Consider the following 18,923-nt stretch of genomic DNA (forward strand, 5'->3'; position numbering starts at 1 on the left):
TGGGGGTTTTCGGGGGCGAAAAGTCAATCTAGCTAGATCTTACCTCTGGGAAAACGCGCATTTTTGAGTTTTTATATGTTTTCCGAGCAAGGCTCGGTCTCCCTGATATTCTTATCTTAAATAGCGACCCCACCGACTTCGCACGGATTTACCTAAGTACCTACACAAAACCTTAAAAAATTATACACTTAAAACTAAACCTTCCTCAAGAATAATTCTACTGATAGATGAAAACCGCATTCGTTTTTAGGGTTCCGTACCCGTAAAGGGTAAAAACGGGACTATACTAAGACTCCGCTGTCCGTCCGCCTGTCTGTCTGTCACTCATGAACTGTGATAGCTAGACAGTTGAAATTTTCACAGATGATGTATTTCTGTTGCCGCTATAACAACAAATACTAAAACAAAATAAAATAAATATTTAAAAATAATTATAATTAATAATATTTAATATTTAATTGGGGCTCCCATACAACAAACGTGATTTTTTTGCCGTGCGTAATGGTACGGAACCCTTCGTGCGCCAGTCCGACTCGCACTTGGCCGGTTTTTTGAGTTTATCGCGAACATACAGACAGACGATACGTGTCAGGGGACTTTGTTTTGGGGACTCCAAATATTTTGATTCAAATTAAACCGTGTTTGTGTAATTCGGGTATACTTACCTATGGGTCGGCGTTTAGTTACCGTTAGAAAAATCATCTGTTAAAGCTTAAAATGCTTCTAGAAGTCATTATTGTATTAAACAGAAGCGTTTGCAGACGCCGTATCTGATTAATACAATAATTACTTATAAATCATCTGTTCTTAGTATTATAGGTATGTGCCGACTACCGATCGATTAATGAAAATATCCTTTAGAATAAAATAAATACTTTATTATTTACATGGCATTCGTGAGTGTAACCATTACCTAACTAAACGAGGTAAATATAGTTACTTAAACGATTAGTGATGGTAGATGGGAGCAGAGTAGACGGCGGGGGCAGCGTGCACAACTGGGGCGGAGTGGTACGCGAGCGGGGCGGCGTGGTAGGTCGCCGGGGCGGCGTGCACAACAGGGGCAGCGTGGTAACCGACGGGAGCGGCGAACTTGGCGACTACGGGAGCAGCAACCTTTACGGCCAGGGGCTCTCTGTGAACAACCGCGTTGAAACCGTTTTGGTCGTCAGCGGTGTATTCGACGGTGCGCTTGGTGCCATCGGGGTCCACAACGGAGTAAGAACCGTGGACGACGTCGCCATCGCGAGACTCGTGCTGAGTCTTGGAATCACCAGTGAGTCCGTCCTGTACGTCGTACGCGAAGCTGTACTGCGGGTGCGCGTTGTAGTCCTCCACAACCTTGGCGATGGGGGCGACGGCGACGGCTTTAGCGACGGGTGCAGCGTATGCGACGGGGGCGGCGTGGTAGGTCACTGGGGCGGCGTGCGCGACCGGCGCGGCGGCGTAGGCCACGGGGGCGGCGTGATAGGCCGGGGCGGCGTGGTAGGCCGGGGCGGCTGCGTACGCCACAGGAGCGGCGGGAACTACGCCAGCAGTGGCGGCCGCGACCAAGCAGGTGAACACAACAAACTGTTGAAACAAAGCAGCAAATTTACCTTATGTTCTCGTGATTAATTATGATTATTTTTGAAAGAGTGAGACAAAATGACATTCAAGTGACCTTTACATTCAAATGTCATTTCAATATGCGGGGCCTAATACAAGTTAGAGATACTTGAATTCTATTCTCTGTGTCCCTTTCACTTTGTTAGCAAAAAGAAAGAGACAAAAAAAATTACAAACGATACTCAGGGGTATTCAAAACCCGCGCGCGAGGGGTACTCAGTATTGACGGTTTATAATAGACCCCCGAAAAACGTCAAAACGCGTCGTTCCAAAACACGAACGAGTATGAATTCTTAATAATTAATTAATTAAAATAATGTTTAAAATTTGATAAAACCTGACTATATTTTACGTATTTTATTGACAATTAAAATAATGAACTTAGAAATTACACAGACTATCACGCAAAATAAATAATTCTACTTTTAACTATGTTTACTTTAGTTGACAAATAGTAACGTCAAGTATACGCAATTCGAACCGTATCTTACAAAGTTTTTTTTTACAAAAAAAGTTGTCGATTGATGTTCGTCATTTATTTCCATATTATTTTACTGAAATTTATTTCGTTTTGTTTTTGTGTTTGATTGCGGTAATTAAACTTAATTGTTAGAAAATCTTAAGAAAACATGAGACTATGAATAAGTGAGTGATGAAGAAGGATTCCATTTTTCAGGTTGTCTAATAATATGTTCTCACTGCTGAGGTGAAAAGTTGTGTGTACCACACGTGATCAAAGTTATTTACATCTCGTGCGCTTTTGAGTCCCTTATTTAGGTACTTCGCTCAAGATTCTAAATTAGATTCTACTATAGAATCTTTCGCTTGCACGGGACTCAAAATAAGCACTTGATCTCATGTTGTACAAATAACTATTAATACATAGGTTTAAATGGGTTTCGTCTTTAAATCTACGTATCAATCAAACAACCTACCCTGAATGCCATTTTGAGTAGTGTTAATGTACGGAGTTACGATTGAACTGCCGAATTGAAGCAGTGCTCTCGTTTTATACGGGCCGCGTGTGGATCGATGACGTCATGGCTGCCCCGGTAATCAACCCGCACCTACGAAAAGCTTTATGGAACTTTCGCTTTTAATTGACGAGAGACAAGGTCGCGGTCGCATCCGATAATGCCCGGGGCTTTGGCGCTCCCACTCGTGAGTTTGCAACGTACCTAATCGTTTCTTTTGATATGTGTAGTGTTTTACGGCTTTGCAGTTTTAGACAACTAGATGATTACCATGATGATCAGCATGGATCCGGACATAATGCTTTTGGACTTTTACGGGTACTTTAGCGCATTTTATATATTATGAAGCCATACTTGACAGTGGAAATGACGGAGTTCTGAGGTAACATAACTTACATACAAAAAATAAATAAACATACGGTCGAATTGATGGTATCAGCGTAATTCGTCCCATTCGTTTTTCGTTCATTTCTTATGTCCGTCTCATTCTGTGTTCGTCACTCATTCTTTATTCGTCTCGATCGCTATATGTCCCTATCGTCTTAAGTACAATTATGTAACCTGTTTCTTTCTTAACAAGTCTTTTTCGTTTTTCGTCACGGTCTTCCTAGGACTATGTCTTTGTTTGTGTCTTTCTTTTTTGGTATCATTCGCACTTTATCTTTAGTCACTTTCGTTATTCGTCTCACTCTTTTTTGTCTTTAATGGTAACTCGTTCCGTTCTTTTTTAGGCACGTTCGCTAATCGTCCCGTACTAGTAGGTCTTAGTTATATTAATTAATTATATTAAGTACGCAGATTGTATAAATAGAGTCATACCTCCTTAGCATTTCCAAGCAAATGAACTGTCAGAATTCAAAGTGTTATTTTAAATGTCAGACTACTACGAAATTACATGAAATTATGACGATCACTCGGCCATAAGATATATAATATAAGATATAATTAAAAAAAAAAAAGATTGACGGAAAAAGATAGTTACAAATAGTGACCGAGACGCAAAACGATTGTAACGAACTTAGAATTAGACTGAAAATGAATGAGACTAATCACGAATGTGACTAATAACGAATGCATGAAAAAAAATGAGACGAATAAGTGAATGAGACAAAAATCGAAAGGGAATAAGAAAGAATGAGTCCTAGGAAGACCGTGACGAAAAACGAAAAAGACTTGTTAAGAAAGAGACAGGTTACATAATTGTACCTACTTAAGACGATAGGGACATATAGCGATCGAGACGAATAAAGAATGAGTGACGAACACAGAATGAGACGGACATAAGAAATGAACGAAAAACGAATGGGATGAATTACGCTGATACCGAATTGATAACCTCCTCCTTTTTTGAAGTCGGTTAAAAATACTATAACACTGACTTGCACAGCTTATTATGAAAACTACTATTGTGGACGCGACCACTTTAAGCGCAGTCGACGTTCCATATACCAGAAAAACCGTCCAAGGAGCATATCGGGTTCCGTAGTTACCCGTCTTCACAATGACTTGAATTGGGCATAAATAGTAGTAAGTAGGTATCATGTACATAACAAGCAAAAAAGAAAGTACCTTCGAAGCGCTTTGCATATCTTTGTACCTACTATAAGAAGGGAAGAATTTTGTGATAGCTCTAACGGCCGGCTTAACCGGCCATGTTCGCTATATTTTTCATCATGTTTTCATTGAATGTCTTCATTAAACCCTACTTTCGCGTATTTATGTAAGATTTTTGGACCCATGGTTAAGAGTAAGAGGGGGGCACAACATTGTTTTTCTTTCGGAGCGATTATTTCCAAAAAATTATATATGGAACCCTGAAAATGTGAGTGTTAAATACAAAGAGCAAACACTTAGAAATTTTCACAATTCTTTCAATTATAATTCATTTAATAACATAAATAACAATTACAAAAATACTTAACTATTCAGTACAATAACAACAAGATCGTAATAATTTTATCTACAAGAAGTACGGGCTCGGTAGTCTGGGCGCGAACAGCGGCGCAGGTGCGGGCGCGATCACCGGTGCTCGTGCTAGGACCGGTGCGGGCGCGGGGGCAAACACGGGGGCCGGGGCTAGCACCCGAGCGGGCGCCACTAGCGGCTCACGGCGTACCACCGCGTTGAAGCCGTTCAGAGGATCCGCGGCATACTCGACTATCCTCCTTGTGCCGTCGGGGTCGACTACACTATATGATCCAGTCACGAGATCCCCGTTTCTTTGTTCCTGGTGGCCTTTGTAGTCGCCGGTGAGCGCGTCCTGAACGTCGTAGCCGTACGAGTACTGTGGCAGAGGGTCGAACCGGGCTACTGGGGCTAGCGGTGCTGGTACTACCACGCTCGCCGCTGCTGCACCCAGCACGCAGATCAATACTACAATCTGTAAATAAATTACGCATATTAATATTTGTTATCCATGCAATGTCTCGGTCAGATCGTTTATCACTATTTACTTCAGTCTTCCAGCCCTAGTAGCACGGTCGCATTTTTATCGTTTGTCACCATGCCTGTCACGTTCTAACAACGGGTTGCACTCCGGGAGTGCCGACAGAAGTGAAAACTCAATGACTAGTCCAAAATGTCTGCAGCACTATGTTTAATTGACCCATCCTTTCTATTGAAAAACTTTAGTTCCGAAATTGCTGGCCAGTGAGCTTAAATTTGTAGCGTTAATTGTTTAAAATTCGAGTAGAAATTGTAAAGTTACCTTGCAGACCTCGCATCTAAATATATTTGGTCATGATATTTTGAGTTTTATTCACCAGTACTAGAGTTCACTTTTTCCCCACCTCAAAAAGTGCCCAGCGCCGCTAAAGAAAGTTTTCATTTCAACAAGTACGTAAGTGCGAAAGTGACGTGCATAGTGATAGTCGATAAAAATGGAACCGCGTTTTACCCCGATGGTTTAGAAGCCTAATGTGAACGTGATTAAAACGCGCGGTTGTTTTATGCGATAAACGCAGCGTTGAACGCAATGCGATCAACGGAATGTAGGAAAAATAAAATTTAGATTAGATAATCTAATTAATCCAGTAAAATTGTAGAATTTTGTAACGTGGCTCTTCTGCGTCAAATTCGGTAGTTCTGATTTTTCGCAGACTTATTTATGATGTTGGCCCAATTAATAATCCAAGTTTGTGACCTCGAGCGCCGAACGCAACTTTGTCAAAAATCGAAAAAACCGCGAAAATTTCGGTTTTCTTTTAGATTTGGGCGATTATAACCCTAAAGGACTAGTTTTTGATAGTACCTTCCTTAGATGTTGTTAAAGAAGACTAAATTTGCTACAATACAAGATAAGAACTGTCTTTGTAGATTGAACAGTTTCCGACATAAAGGCTTTAAAAATTTAGATTTTTTTTTGAAATTGAGCTCGTAAACTAAGTGAGTGTTGACGCAAACGCTAAATGTATAAAATTACTGTATTAAATGATATGTAGTGTCATATTTGATATATTGTTTTACGTGGTAAACGCAGCGGTAAGCGCATTGTCATTTTTCATATATACACATATTACATAATACAACCGCGCGCTTACGTCGAAATTACTACCTCCTACACTTCTCTTAATATATATATCTATCTAATATAAACGAAAATAGATTGCCTTGACCGACTTAAATGAACAGGAAACCGGACGCTGAAGAATCAAAAATAAAACTGGAGCAATAAAACTTCAAAATCCAGTTTTAATCATAATTATTATGTATAAATACTTTGTTTTCTTCCGGTAATAAAACCCATGTACCTACTTCGCATCTTGTGTCCCGTAGAAAACCATTTGAAACTAATTGGTATTGTACACAAACGTGTCGTGTGATTTATCAATGTGTCACAACATATAGACGGCTATCTATTGTGTTGCCAAACACCAATTGATATACCAAGCGGTGTACAATAGCTTCGCGCATTGCGGCTGGTTCACGATTAGGTATCTAAGACTTTCATGATGAGTAATTAATGTAATGTGTAGGTTTCTTCAAACTGGTAATAGATTAACTGACAACAAAACTATAGGTCTACCGTTTGGCTGCATGAAGATGATTTGTAGTATGTTAAGTATGTAAAATAGTTATTTTCACCACACCAACTGGTAAAGGCTCTCTTGATTGTTCAAAAACTGATAGCAAATATTAAAGTACCTAAATGTACCTATAACACAACGCAAATGTCAAATAGAACTTTCCGTTCAATCAATTAGATATCGACCACATTACGAAACGTCCCTTATGCGACTACAGTTTTGTACCTCTATCCATATTAAGGGCCTACTGCAGCCGCGTCTGGCGCTTCGTAAACCACGCCCGCTAGTTCTTCCCTCCCCGCTAACACGCACACATGGAAACGCTTCGCGCCGCACGTGAAGTTTGTGTGACCTTTTAGCACCATCTAACGTTACAGAAGTTAACTACCATTATACGCGGTCGCTGCGGTCGGCCAGAAACTTAAATTCGGAAAAAATTTAAACAGATGGCGTTGTTACTTGTTCATAATAGCAAACAATAAAATAATTAATTAATAAACCTGAATATTTATTGTTGTTTTGGAAGATGTTAACAGCATAGAAGCAGCAGCGTATATAGCATATAAGTTAAGAGTATTGATAATAAGAAAATAGCACAAGAACAGAAAAGAGATTATTTTTGATAAAATAAAATATGATGAAAACAGATTTACTTGATTACGCTCACCTGACTTTGCGGTCACTACTCGTAAATGCAAATTTCAACCTTATTGTTATGGGGTTACAATACCCCTGGGGTTGCAGGCGTCCATAGTCGTTATTATTATAAATGCTTTGGTTGAAATGCTTTTTAACCCTCGAATTTTTCATAGGTACAGTCACCTGCAATAATATGTTACTCTTCGACGGCCGCAAAAATATGTGACACGCTCTTATGGCTCTACAAATAAGATCTAACATGATCTACCGCAAAACGGCCTTCGGTGTGTAACATATTATTGCAGCTGACTGTACTCGTACTCATTGTTGTATAGGTAGGTATTAATATCTTTTATCCGATCGATTTGCATTTATTTGAAATAAATCACAGTGTTTAGTAATTATATGTTTTATTGAATAAGAGATTATTTAGGTATGTAAGGAATACAGGGTGCCTTTTTGAAACACTCATTTTTAGGGTTCCGTAGCCAAATGGCAAAAAACGGAACCCTTATAGATTCGTCATGTCTGTCTGTCTGTCTGTCCGTCTGTCCGTCCGTATGTCACAGCCACTTTTTTCCGAAACTATAAGAACTATACTGTTGAAACTTGGTAAGTAGATGTATTCTGTCATGGACCAATCTACTGTGAACCGCATTAAGATTTTCACACAAAAATAGAAAAAAAAAATTTTTTTTCCCCATACTTAGAACAGAAACTCAAAAAATTTTTTTACATCAAACCCATACGTGTGGGGTATCTATGGATAGGTCTTCAAAAATGATATCGAGGTTTCTAACATCATTTTTTTCTAAACTGAATAGTTTGCGCGAGAGACACTTCCAAAGTGGTAAAATGTGTGTCCCCCCCCCCCTGTAACTTCTAAAATAAGAGAATGATAAAACTAAAAAAAATATATGATGTACATTACCATGCAAACTTCCACCGAAAGTTGGTTTGAACAAGATCTAGTAAGTAGTTTTTTTTTAATACGTCATAAATCCCCTAAATACGGAACCCTTCATGGGCGAGTCCGACTCGCAGTTGGCCGCTTTTTCTGGATAATTTTGAATTTCAATTGTCAGGGGTGCCTACATTATTTTTTAATACATTTTACAACGACAACAAACAAAAGTTCAAATTCGCCGTATTTTTAACCGCCTTCAAAAAAAAGGAGGTTCTCAGTTTGACCCGTATGTATGTATGTATGTATGTATGTATGTATGTATGTATGTATGTATGTATGTATGTATATTTATTCGCGATTATCTCGCGTTTGGCTGAACCGATTTTGATGCGGTTTTCAGAAAAGTGTTTCTTACATTCCGGAGAAGGTTTTAGTATACATAGATCTGAGCTGATGCTGAACCCTGGCTGTACCTAGTGGAACTCAGGTTTGGTGCAACATAGGCTCACGCTGTTTTGGTCATCCGACACGTCTTGATGAGCACTTGGGAGAGCAGTACCCAGGATAGAGCTGATGCTGAACCCTGGATGTACCTAGTGGAAGTCAGGTTTGGTGCAACATAGGCCCACGCTATTTTGGTCATCCATCACATCATAGTCAGCACTTGGGAGAGCAGTACCCAAGATAGAGCTGATGCTGAACCCTGGCTGTACCTAGTGCAACTCAGGTTTGGTGCAACATAGGCCAACGCTATTTTGGCCATCCGTCACATCTTGATGAGCACTTGGGAGAGCAGTACCCAAGATAGAGCTGATGCTGAACCCTTGCTGTACCTAGTGGAACTCAGGTTTGGTGCAACATAGGCCCACGCTATTTTGGTCATCTGTCACATCTTGATGAGCACTTGGGAGAGCAGTACCCAAGATAGAGCTGATGCTGAACCCTTGCTGTACTTAGTGGAACTCGGGTTTGGGGCAACATAGGCCCACGCTATTTTGGTCATCCGTCACATCTTGATGAGCACTTGGGAGAGCAGTACCCAAGATAGAGCTGATGCTGAACCCTTGCTGTACCTAGTGGAACTTAGGTTTGGTGCAACATAGGCACACTTTGTTTTGGTTAACCGACTTGTCGTCGTGTGCCTATGTTACAGAGTTCCACTAGGTGGGTCGATGAACTTTTTTCTAACTACCTTTAAAAAAAAGGACGTTCTCAGTTTGACCCGTATGTATGTATGTACGTATGTATGTGTATATGTTTGTTCGTGATTATCTCGCGTTTGGCTGCACCGATTTTGATGCGGTTTTCAGAAAAGTGTTTGTTACATTCTGGAGAAGGTTTTAGTGTACAGTACTTGGATGGTTTGAAAAACCAATTGGACCCGGTAGGTGGCGATGCTATCGGTATACCTACCAACAAATTTATGTTGCTGAAACCGATTTAGATAAAATAGTGGGAGTGGGAGTCGGACTCGGACTGGGACTGGGAATGGGAGTGGGAGTAATATACATACAAATCGTTTAGCACCAAAACGTCATATTATGTTGTGTCGCGATTATCATCGAGTTAGGCCATCACCAACAGTAGGTAGTTACTAGCCCAAAACTAAATGGAGAGCCTAACTAGTATTTTAGCCCAAAACCTAAAATAAATGAAGTACCTACCTATCACTAAAAAGTAAAAAATAAAATAAAATAAGTAAATAAAAAAAAATTAAAAATAAACAAAAATTAAATAACTTAATATAATATCTTTTTTAAAAAAAGGGAACCGCCTTCAAAAAACCAACCCACTGAAAAGTACAAAATAATTTTTATATGGCGCACCTTTACGTGTCCAGTCCCAAATTTTGCTTTACGACGGGATAGGGACTGGACACGTAAAGGGGCGCCATATAAAAATTATTTTGTACTTTTCAGTGGGTTGGTTTTTTGAAGGCGGTTCCCTTTTTTTAAAAAAGATATTATATTAAGTTATTTTATTTTTGTTTATTTTTAATTTTTTATTTATTTATTATTACCCGGGTCGATCGCAACAAAATAGAAAATCCTGTTTTTCAAATCTAAGCGTTATTGTAATTTATCTCAAATAACCAAAAAGTCAATCTGACTAGAACTTAAAAACGAACTGAATTATTTTAATATGTCGATTTTTCTTGGTGACCCAGGAGATTTTTTTTTTTGTATCCGATACAAAAAGAGCGTATCCCAATCGCGTATCGGTTTTGGTTTTTACTTATAAGTGTGAAAAATATATTCTACCATATACGAAGGATGTGTGTTTTTTCATGTTTTATGTGTCTTTTTGTACAATAAAGTGTTTTACTGCTACTAATATATCATATTAACGATTAACTAAAAAGGTATTTACATCTAATTTAACTGGTAAATTATTAAAGTCCGCTAAAATTAATATATATTCAACAAAATATTTGTTAATATGTCCCAAAATCATGGCTCATTTTTTAAGTCTCCTGACTTACCAAACATATCGCAACGAAGGCAAGGGTACAACGCGGCATCGTGAACCTAATAACGTAACGTTTCAGTTACTTTTTTAGTCGCCGACCATTTTATCCGGGGTACGAAAAGAGGTATTAGATCTATCCTGGGTCTAATATGTTATAAAAACATAGTTTTTTGAAAAATGTTCGTAGGTAGTACACAAAATTTACATTTTCTTTTAAATGTGATTTGGGTCATCGTTCTCCCTGGTGACTTTTCTGGTGACCCAAGAGACATCAATTTTATTATGACTCAGGAGACTTTTTTTCTATGCACTTTGATTTTTTTTGATGCGCTAATTTTGTAATCTAAAATAACTTTAAACTGCTGATATACTTATATCACTTTGCTGATGAGTGGAAGTGGAATTGAAACTTAATTTATTGTTCTCTCCCTTGACATTTTGGCATACATTTGACATGCTGCAGTGCACTCCTAACGTTAATAAAGACATAATTTTTAGAAAAAGTTTTAGGAAAACTCACTCTTGAGCTTAAAACGATTAAGTCCTTATCATATTATGTTAGATTTTTAGAGCCCAGACCCCAAATCAGTGAAAATGTCTCTTAGCCAACTAAATTTGTCTCTGGGAAAAGTACGATATCCCTAAAAATTGTACGTACATTTCGCATTTTTCTGAAGGAACGGAATTCATAAATTGGGTTATTATTATTTTTTCAGATTATTTGATTGCATTGACATATCACCAAGATAGATAGAACATTTAAGTTACCAGAAGAAAAGCATTTGTGTTCTTTTATACAGTGTGGAAAAAGTAGGTTCGATTCCCGGGCGCGACTAAGCGAATTTAAAAAAAAAACAACGTGTTGCATTCCGGGAGTGCCGACAGAAGTGAAAACTCAATGACTAATCCAAAATGTCTGCAGCACTATGTATAATTGACCCATCCTCCTTTCTATTGAAAACTTTTGGTTCCGAAATTGCTGGTCAGTGATCTTGTTTAAAATTCGAAATTCAAATTTATAGCGTTGTTTAAAATTCGAATAGGAATTGTAAAGTTACCTTGCAGACCTCGCATCTAAATATATTTGGTCATGATATTTTGAGTTTTATTCACCAGTACTAGAGTTCACTTTTATTAGCGATTTCATCAAGATGTAGCTTTATTGAATTATATTTGAGTGATATAAAGTTATAATACTGTGAGATCCTCGTATTTCAGCCCGTACAAGATTATAACCTTTTTCATGTAATGTCATTGAGTTTTTCTTTATTGATTTAAATGCCATCTAAATGATTGGCCATCTAAACCTTACGGTCACATGATCGCCTTACGCTGTCTCGAGTTTATCATTTTTTCCCCACCTCAAAAAGTGCCTAGCGCCGCTAAAGAAGTTTTCACTTCAAAAATCTTTGAATGCAGTTGTTTCTTTAAAAAACAATAATGTTTCATTTAAGTAAAATGAGCAAACTTAAGGTTTTAAGGCACTTTCCCTCCAGGGCCCATAATTTTTTTCCACCCGGTAGTAGATAGACAACTATTTTTTTCGACTAAATGAAGTTTTATTAGATAAATCGTTGATCACATGGTTCGTTTCACATATCACATCAAATCGTTTGTCATCACAATCAAAATTTGTCAAAAGTAATGAAATTTATGCCAAAAAAACATAAATAAAACATATAAATTCAACACATTTTTTTAATAAAAATCTTTCTCGATGATATAAAAAAGAACATCGACAAATGATGTTCAAAGAATTAATATCAAAACAGATGTCATAATTAGGATTGGCTACTTTAAGAAAGGGACAGAGAGATTTAATCCTCTTGCTCTGCACGTTTTTCTCATTCCTCCTTGTCAAGCCAAAATAAACTATAAAATGATAGTAACACAGTACATTGTAATATTCACTTTTTCCACGGTATCATGTCATTGTAAATTACTTATGTATGTGAAATTGTAGTGGCGTGCGACTTTCAAACCGGAGGTCACGGGTTCGAACCCCGGCCCGTGCAAGTGAGTTTTTGTAAGTAGGGACCTTTTTTTAGTGGTACTTAAATATAATAACTTTTCGTATTATTGAAATAAAATATTTTATTCAAACAAACTTAATAACTATATAATAATTAAAACGATTAATATCAATTAGTTTTTAATATTTATTCAATTATTTTAAATTATTTGAGCATGAAACATACTAGATTTATTTTTATCATTACAATAGAAAAAAGCAAAAAATATATTCTATTATAGATATTTTATTTTCAAACAAAAATAAAGCAAAAAGTTACGGTTAGATTCTGATGGCTAAATACCAAACAGCTACCGATACATTTCAATATCTGTCGAAATTTCCTAACCCGTTGTAACTGACAAAGAGAGTATAGATTTCGACGTAGCATGACGTAGCTAAGCAAACACGCACACATGCGTAACGTATAGACCTGTAAGAGGGCACCATCATAGGTTTACCTCCGATTCCGTTACTACTCAATGGAGTTACGACTCAACGTTTATTGGATATTAAAATTTTACGTAATTCGGAGCGCTGCGCGAAGTGACATAGGTCTTACCTCTTTGAGGCACGACGGCCATCTAACATTACTGGCATAAAGGATACATTTATGACTTTGACGCATGACAGAAAGAGAAACCGAACTGCGTAAAATGGGCGTTTGCTGTTGAATTCATAAAATCAAAAATCGATAATAAATCCATCGGTAAAGGATAATAAGTTAATATTTAGTTCTTTGAAAGTTAAGACGAGATGAAAACCTTTGCTGTAAGGTGGGTTGTGCTGGATATGGATGTGTTTTCTAGTTGCACGAAGCTAAAACCGAAAAATGAACACGTAAGTTTGGATTTATTTTCTATCGAGAAAATTTTAAGCATTCGTGTTTTGACAACTATGAAATCACTTATCATATAGTCAAGAAACATATATCCGAAAATCACTACTGTTTGTTTCCGGGGCTAGCCACTGCCACGTTTCTAAGATCCTGTTATTTTTCGATGCACGGCCTTAATGAACATCGGTATGCGTAACGCTTCCAACATCCACTCGTGGCGATTGCGACAACCATCATGTGCTCCTGTTCACCCCTAATGATGTTAGTTCGTCCATTGAATATCAAATATGGTGTTTGGAAAGTTTGTTTCATAATAAAAGTCTTCGAAATATGAGCTACGATGTCTGCCAAGGTACCGATAAGCTAAAGCACAGTACCTATTTTAAAATTCGTCTAATTATTCCTACAAGAGACATAGAAATTTAAATAAATAATCGCGCTTAGTTAAATGAGTGCGAAATTGTGTATGTTTAATTTAATATAAAAAGGGAATCCCTAGAAAACTCAGTTATTTCACGTGTAAATTAAATTAGTTTTCACCGCACCATCTGGTAAAGGCTCTCTTGATTGTTCAAAAACGGATAAGAAGGTTGTATTTTATTTACATGTGAGGCAAAGTAATCAAATGGAAAATTTGAGTTGTTTTCTTATGATTACTGGTAGAATTGACTTAAAAAATTATGATTTTGAATAATAAATATTTAATAAATAAATAAATATTAGGGGACATCTTACACAGATCAACCTAGCCCCAAACTAAGCAAAGCTTGTACTATGGGTGCTAGGCGACGATATACTTACATACTTATATAGACAAATACATACTTATATACATAGAAAACATCCATGACTCAGGAACAAATATCTGTGCTCATCACACAAATAAATGCCCTTACCGGGATTCGAACCCGGGACCGCCGGCTTCACAGGCAGGTTCACTACCCACTAAGCCAGACCGGTCGTCAATAACATTCATTTTGAATCGATTTGCTTTGATTTTGTTTGGTATTTTACAGTTAGTATTTTACTTGTTTTACTGTGGTTAAACATTTTGTGTTTCACTCGGTGGCAAAATTTGTTTAACCCTCGTGCCTGGTTAATTTAATATATTCAATATTTCACTTGCTCGGCGGGTATCAATATTAGCACGAGAGGTTAAACAACAACTTTGACCCCTTATGTAAAACAAATAACTATTTCCTATCTAGTTGGTAATTTGATAAATTCACGGGCTTGAAGGCGTATGTAATTTTATCCAAATTTCATCAGATGTAAATTAATTATAAATATCTCTCCATTAACGTTAAAACATTCTTATTGTACTAACAGTACTAAGAGTAATTCTGTAGATAAATAATTTCACACCATTAGAATTCGTTATGCTCACCACTGCAACGCTTGTAGGCACGTCATTACCATACGATATGCATACAATGATCGATTGCAGCCACGACAATTGCAATTTTTTTAAATCTAATTTAGATCCGGATTTCTTTAATAAATTAAAATAATTAAGGCATACTAAGATCCAGATGCATACAAAGAAAGCACCAAAGTTTTTGTAGGGAATGAAATGAGTAAAACAGGGTTTTAGGTAAATTTGTGTAAGAGAAAAGGGCAATTATAATTGTACATAGTTTACTCTTAGATCAATGTCTCTGAAAACGTTGATAGTTTGAAAAGAGCTAGTATCAGATGTCACAATCCAGATACGAATCGGTTGGTCAACGTCAAGAAGCATGGTCATGCGTCGTGCGTGCAATTGAGGGATCCAGAGTTGCGTCGCGACAACCGGTACACAAAAGCTGCGATTGCATTACTAACAGAATAAATCTTGACAGCTTGATTATTGTAGCTATAAACTGCAGAGGATTAAGAAGACTAATCGAGTAGTCTGCTAAGGTGGAAGAGGACTAACACTACAATTTTCTTCCATTTCTATATTAGACAGGGTGACTTATCCCAATACAAGGACATGGATACGCAGGACACGCTTGTCCTACCAGACTTTACATCTACTAAAAATTTTCTAATTACCAAACCTCTTGTTAAAAACTTAAAAAAAAGTATTTACCTACTTATAGCCTACCTAGTTGATGATCATCGTCGTTTGTCCCTATCTGTCGATATGCCATAGAGAGGGGCAAACGACGATCATCAGCTGATTAAGTTAGCAGCCGTTTATGAATAACGCCATTAGTACTTACATTCTAAAGTAAAGGAGCATTAAAGAAAGAAGTTTGTAAAAGACAATTGAAGTCTGACAATAATCAACAATAACTTACTGGCTTAGGTTTGTGCTTCCTGGATAAAATGCTGCAATTAAGGTTATCCAGAAAAATCCCTACAAACAAATGTGACTCACCTTGGCGTCCATGTTTGTTGGCGTGAGTAGATGCGCAGGTTCCAAGTGAACTGTGCCAGCCCCCGGGCCCCGCCGCGTTTTATATCGGACGCTACGTAACTCGGGACGTGAGCTCCATACCATAGGGCTCATTGTGGACTCCCGCGTTACGATACTCTTGCGATACTCGCTACATGCTCCGCTTCCGAAATGCTTTCTTCACTCATAGCGGCGAAAATATGGGAAAATAAATAAGTACGGTGTATACTTAATTTTTAGGGTTTCCTAGACACACCGTTTCACATGGTCCGTCGGTCCGTCAGTCCGTTTGTCCATCCGCTGCTTAGCTCAGAGATCGTTAGTATTAGATACCTAATACAATACGTCATGGATACATCATCAATCATGTCCATAAGATGATAATTACATTTAATTACAGACTGACCTTAATATATTTCAGGAATGGTTGGTGTCAAATTTACTAACAATAAATGAAAAAAAAAACTAAGTTTATGATATTTGCTGCAAAGAATAAAACCATTCCAAGCCACCTCCCTTTAACGGTAAATAATGTGACACTGCTTACCACCCACCAGGAAAAATACCTCGGTCTAGTTCTTGATAATCGCTTGTCCTGGAAACTCCACATAGAGAAAATACGATCTAAAGTGACGTCACTCACTGGCGCATTGCGAAGTATTTCCCACTGTCTCCCACGCAATGTTTGCTATACCATATATAATTCACTGGTGAAGCCCCATTTAGATTACCTAATAGAAGTATGGGGCTCGGCCTATAAGTCGAACTTACGTGCGCTTCAGATATCCCAAAACAAATTGATTAAAATGTTATTTAAATATCATCACAGGACTCCAACAGAAAAAATATATAAAGAAACAAAAATATTAAACATATCACAGACATATGTATATAATACATGTATTTTGGTAAGGAAAATAATAAATAAGGAAGTACATTGTCATATTACGTTTACGAAACGAGCGCAGGTACAAAAAAGGATTACACGCCAGGCAAATAATTTATTACTTCGGCCGCCAAGAACTAACTACGGCAAAAAAAGTATTGTTTATGAGGGGGCACAGCTGTATAACAAACTACCAAAAGACATTAAAGACGCAAAATCCATGAAAATGTTCAAAAAGGCGCTTAAACAATATATTTTTAACACTTACCTTGATTTTTAATTTATAGCTTTGTAAAACTCAAATAAAATATAATATAATTATAGGTAACGCTAAAACTCTATAACATTAAAAAAAAAACATATAAAAACAATAATAAATATATACAAAAATATTATGTTTGTGTAAACTATAATGTTAATGTAATTAACCCACCGATCGTAACCGACGGTTAACCACTAGATACCAGTCTTGTTTAACCGATCCTGTTATAATGCTACTTAGTAGCAGCGCATGCATGTCTCGTTGCTTATATCTACCCGCTTTATATTTAATAAGTAATAGAATAGTTTTAGATAGTTGTATACTTAGTTGTTTAGAATTGGCTTTGTAATTTTTGTATAATGATTAATTATCCTCTCCTTAGTATTATGTTAGTGTAAACATGTATTTCTCAGGAAGTGATTATTCTTGTAATCTTTTGAGAAATAAACATCTTAAACCTAAACCTAATTACAATAAAAACTAAAAAAATATGAAAAATTTAAAGAAATTAAGTAATACTTCTCAGTTAGGTACAGTCGCTTTTCGGTTAATTCGGCTAATCCCAATGACCCAGTTTCTGGGTTGGGATACTTGGGATTGAGAGGTCGGATGGCAGTCGCTTAAAATACTTGTTAAGAGTCAAAGTACCTACAAAATGAGTTTTCATCACCTCCATCTGGTAAAGGTTCTCTTGATTGTTCTCTTGACTGATAAGAAAGTTGCATTTTTTCCACATGTGAGTCAAAGTAATCATATACATATTTTGAGTTGTGGTTTCCTTGTGTTGGCTGGTAGAATTGACTTTTAAATGATTATTTTGGATGATAAATATTCAAAAACATTCATTTCGTATTAATTTGCTTTGATATTTTACATTTAGTATAAAATTATGACAATTTTTGTGTTTCACTCGGTGGCAAAATTTGTTTAATCCTCGTGCCTTGAAACCCTCGCAACGCTCAAGATTCGATTTTTCGGTCTTTCGCTTGCTCGGGTATCATTATTAGCACGAGAGGTTAAACAACAACTTTGCCCCCTTGTAAAACAACTATTTACTTTCAAAATACTAACGTTTAAGACCCCGGACTTTTGTCGTAATGACGTCACAATAGGGTAGTCTGGGGAGTAAATGAAGCGATGTTAATTAATACGCCTGTGTTAATTAAATTTAATAATCAGGCATCCACGGTATAAATCACCTATACGTTAATTGTCAATTGATTAATATATCGATATCGACGCGACGTTGTTCTTTCGTTAACTGACTCTCCGTAACAGATCAAAAGTTTTTCTAAATGACTTGCGGTTAGGCTACTATAAGTACGTCTTCTATCAGGATACATCCACTTCAAAAAGTACAAGCTTATTTCCACCTCGAAAGATTTTATTGGTGCATATTTGAAAAGTTTGCGGTTATCAAAGCAGGATAAATAACGGTTGCTTGGATTTATTTGTATTGACTTATAGGTAATTTATATTGTGAATGCCTGATTATTAAATATTAATAAACACAGCCGTATTAATTAACACCGTTCCATTTACTCCTTAAACTACCCTATTATGACGTCATTGCGACAAAAGTCCGGGGTCTTTATAAGGAATTTAATTGTTTTGTTTATGTTTAAAAATATTTAAATGGATTAATTTACAATAGCCGTTTTAAATATTTTTACACATCAAAATTCAGATTCAGAATCTACGGTAGATTGATGATGATGATTGATGAAAACTATAATCGTATGGCCTCAAACTATTTTCATTCAAAATTTCGTCTAGGTAATAGATTGGTTCAGTGGTTTAAGCGTGAAGAGGCAACAGACAGATAAACGATTAATAGCGGAAGTAGGTGCTGGGCCTAAAATACGGCGTTGAGTGAACATAAGATTTCCTTTGACAGGATTGGTCCTTATAGGACCCAAGG

General features: G+C 37.0%; 3 protein-coding genes across 3 annotated transcripts in view; 1 reads left to right on the plus strand and 2 right to left on the minus strand.

Moving 5' to 3' along the window:
- Window positions 1-18,923, plus strand: part of LOC134647343 (S-adenosylmethionine sensor upstream of mTORC1) — a 111,335-nt gene that overhangs the window by 18,458 nt on the left and 73,954 nt on the right. The gene's annotated exons all lie outside the window — the stretch shown is intronic.
- On the minus strand, window positions 843-2,740 carry LOC134647407 (larval cuticle protein A3A-like). Its single transcript, XM_063501763.1, has 2 exons — window positions 2,544-2,740; window positions 843-1,572 (listed from the first exon to the last, which is right to left on the minus strand). The coding sequence occupies exons 1-2, from the start codon at window positions 2,553-2,555 to the stop codon at window positions 949-951; spliced, it is 636 nt and encodes a 211-aa protein (XP_063357833.1). The 5' UTR covers window positions 2,556-2,740; the 3' UTR covers window positions 843-948.
- On the minus strand, window positions 4,449-15,914 carry LOC134647493 (larval cuticle protein A2B-like). Its single transcript, XM_063501847.1, has 2 exons — window positions 15,837-15,914; window positions 4,449-4,962 (listed from the first exon to the last, which is right to left on the minus strand). Exons 1-2 carry the CDS (start codon window positions 15,846-15,848, stop codon window positions 4,543-4,545), a joined length of 432 nt encoding a protein of 143 aa, XP_063357917.1. The 5' UTR covers window positions 15,849-15,914; the 3' UTR covers window positions 4,449-4,542.

This window comes from Cydia amplana, chromosome 1 (assembly GCF_948474715.1).
Source record: "Cydia amplana chromosome 1, ilCydAmpl1.1, whole genome shotgun sequence".
NCBI classification, from domain to species: Eukaryota; Metazoa; Arthropoda; class Insecta; order Lepidoptera; family Tortricidae; genus Cydia; species Cydia amplana.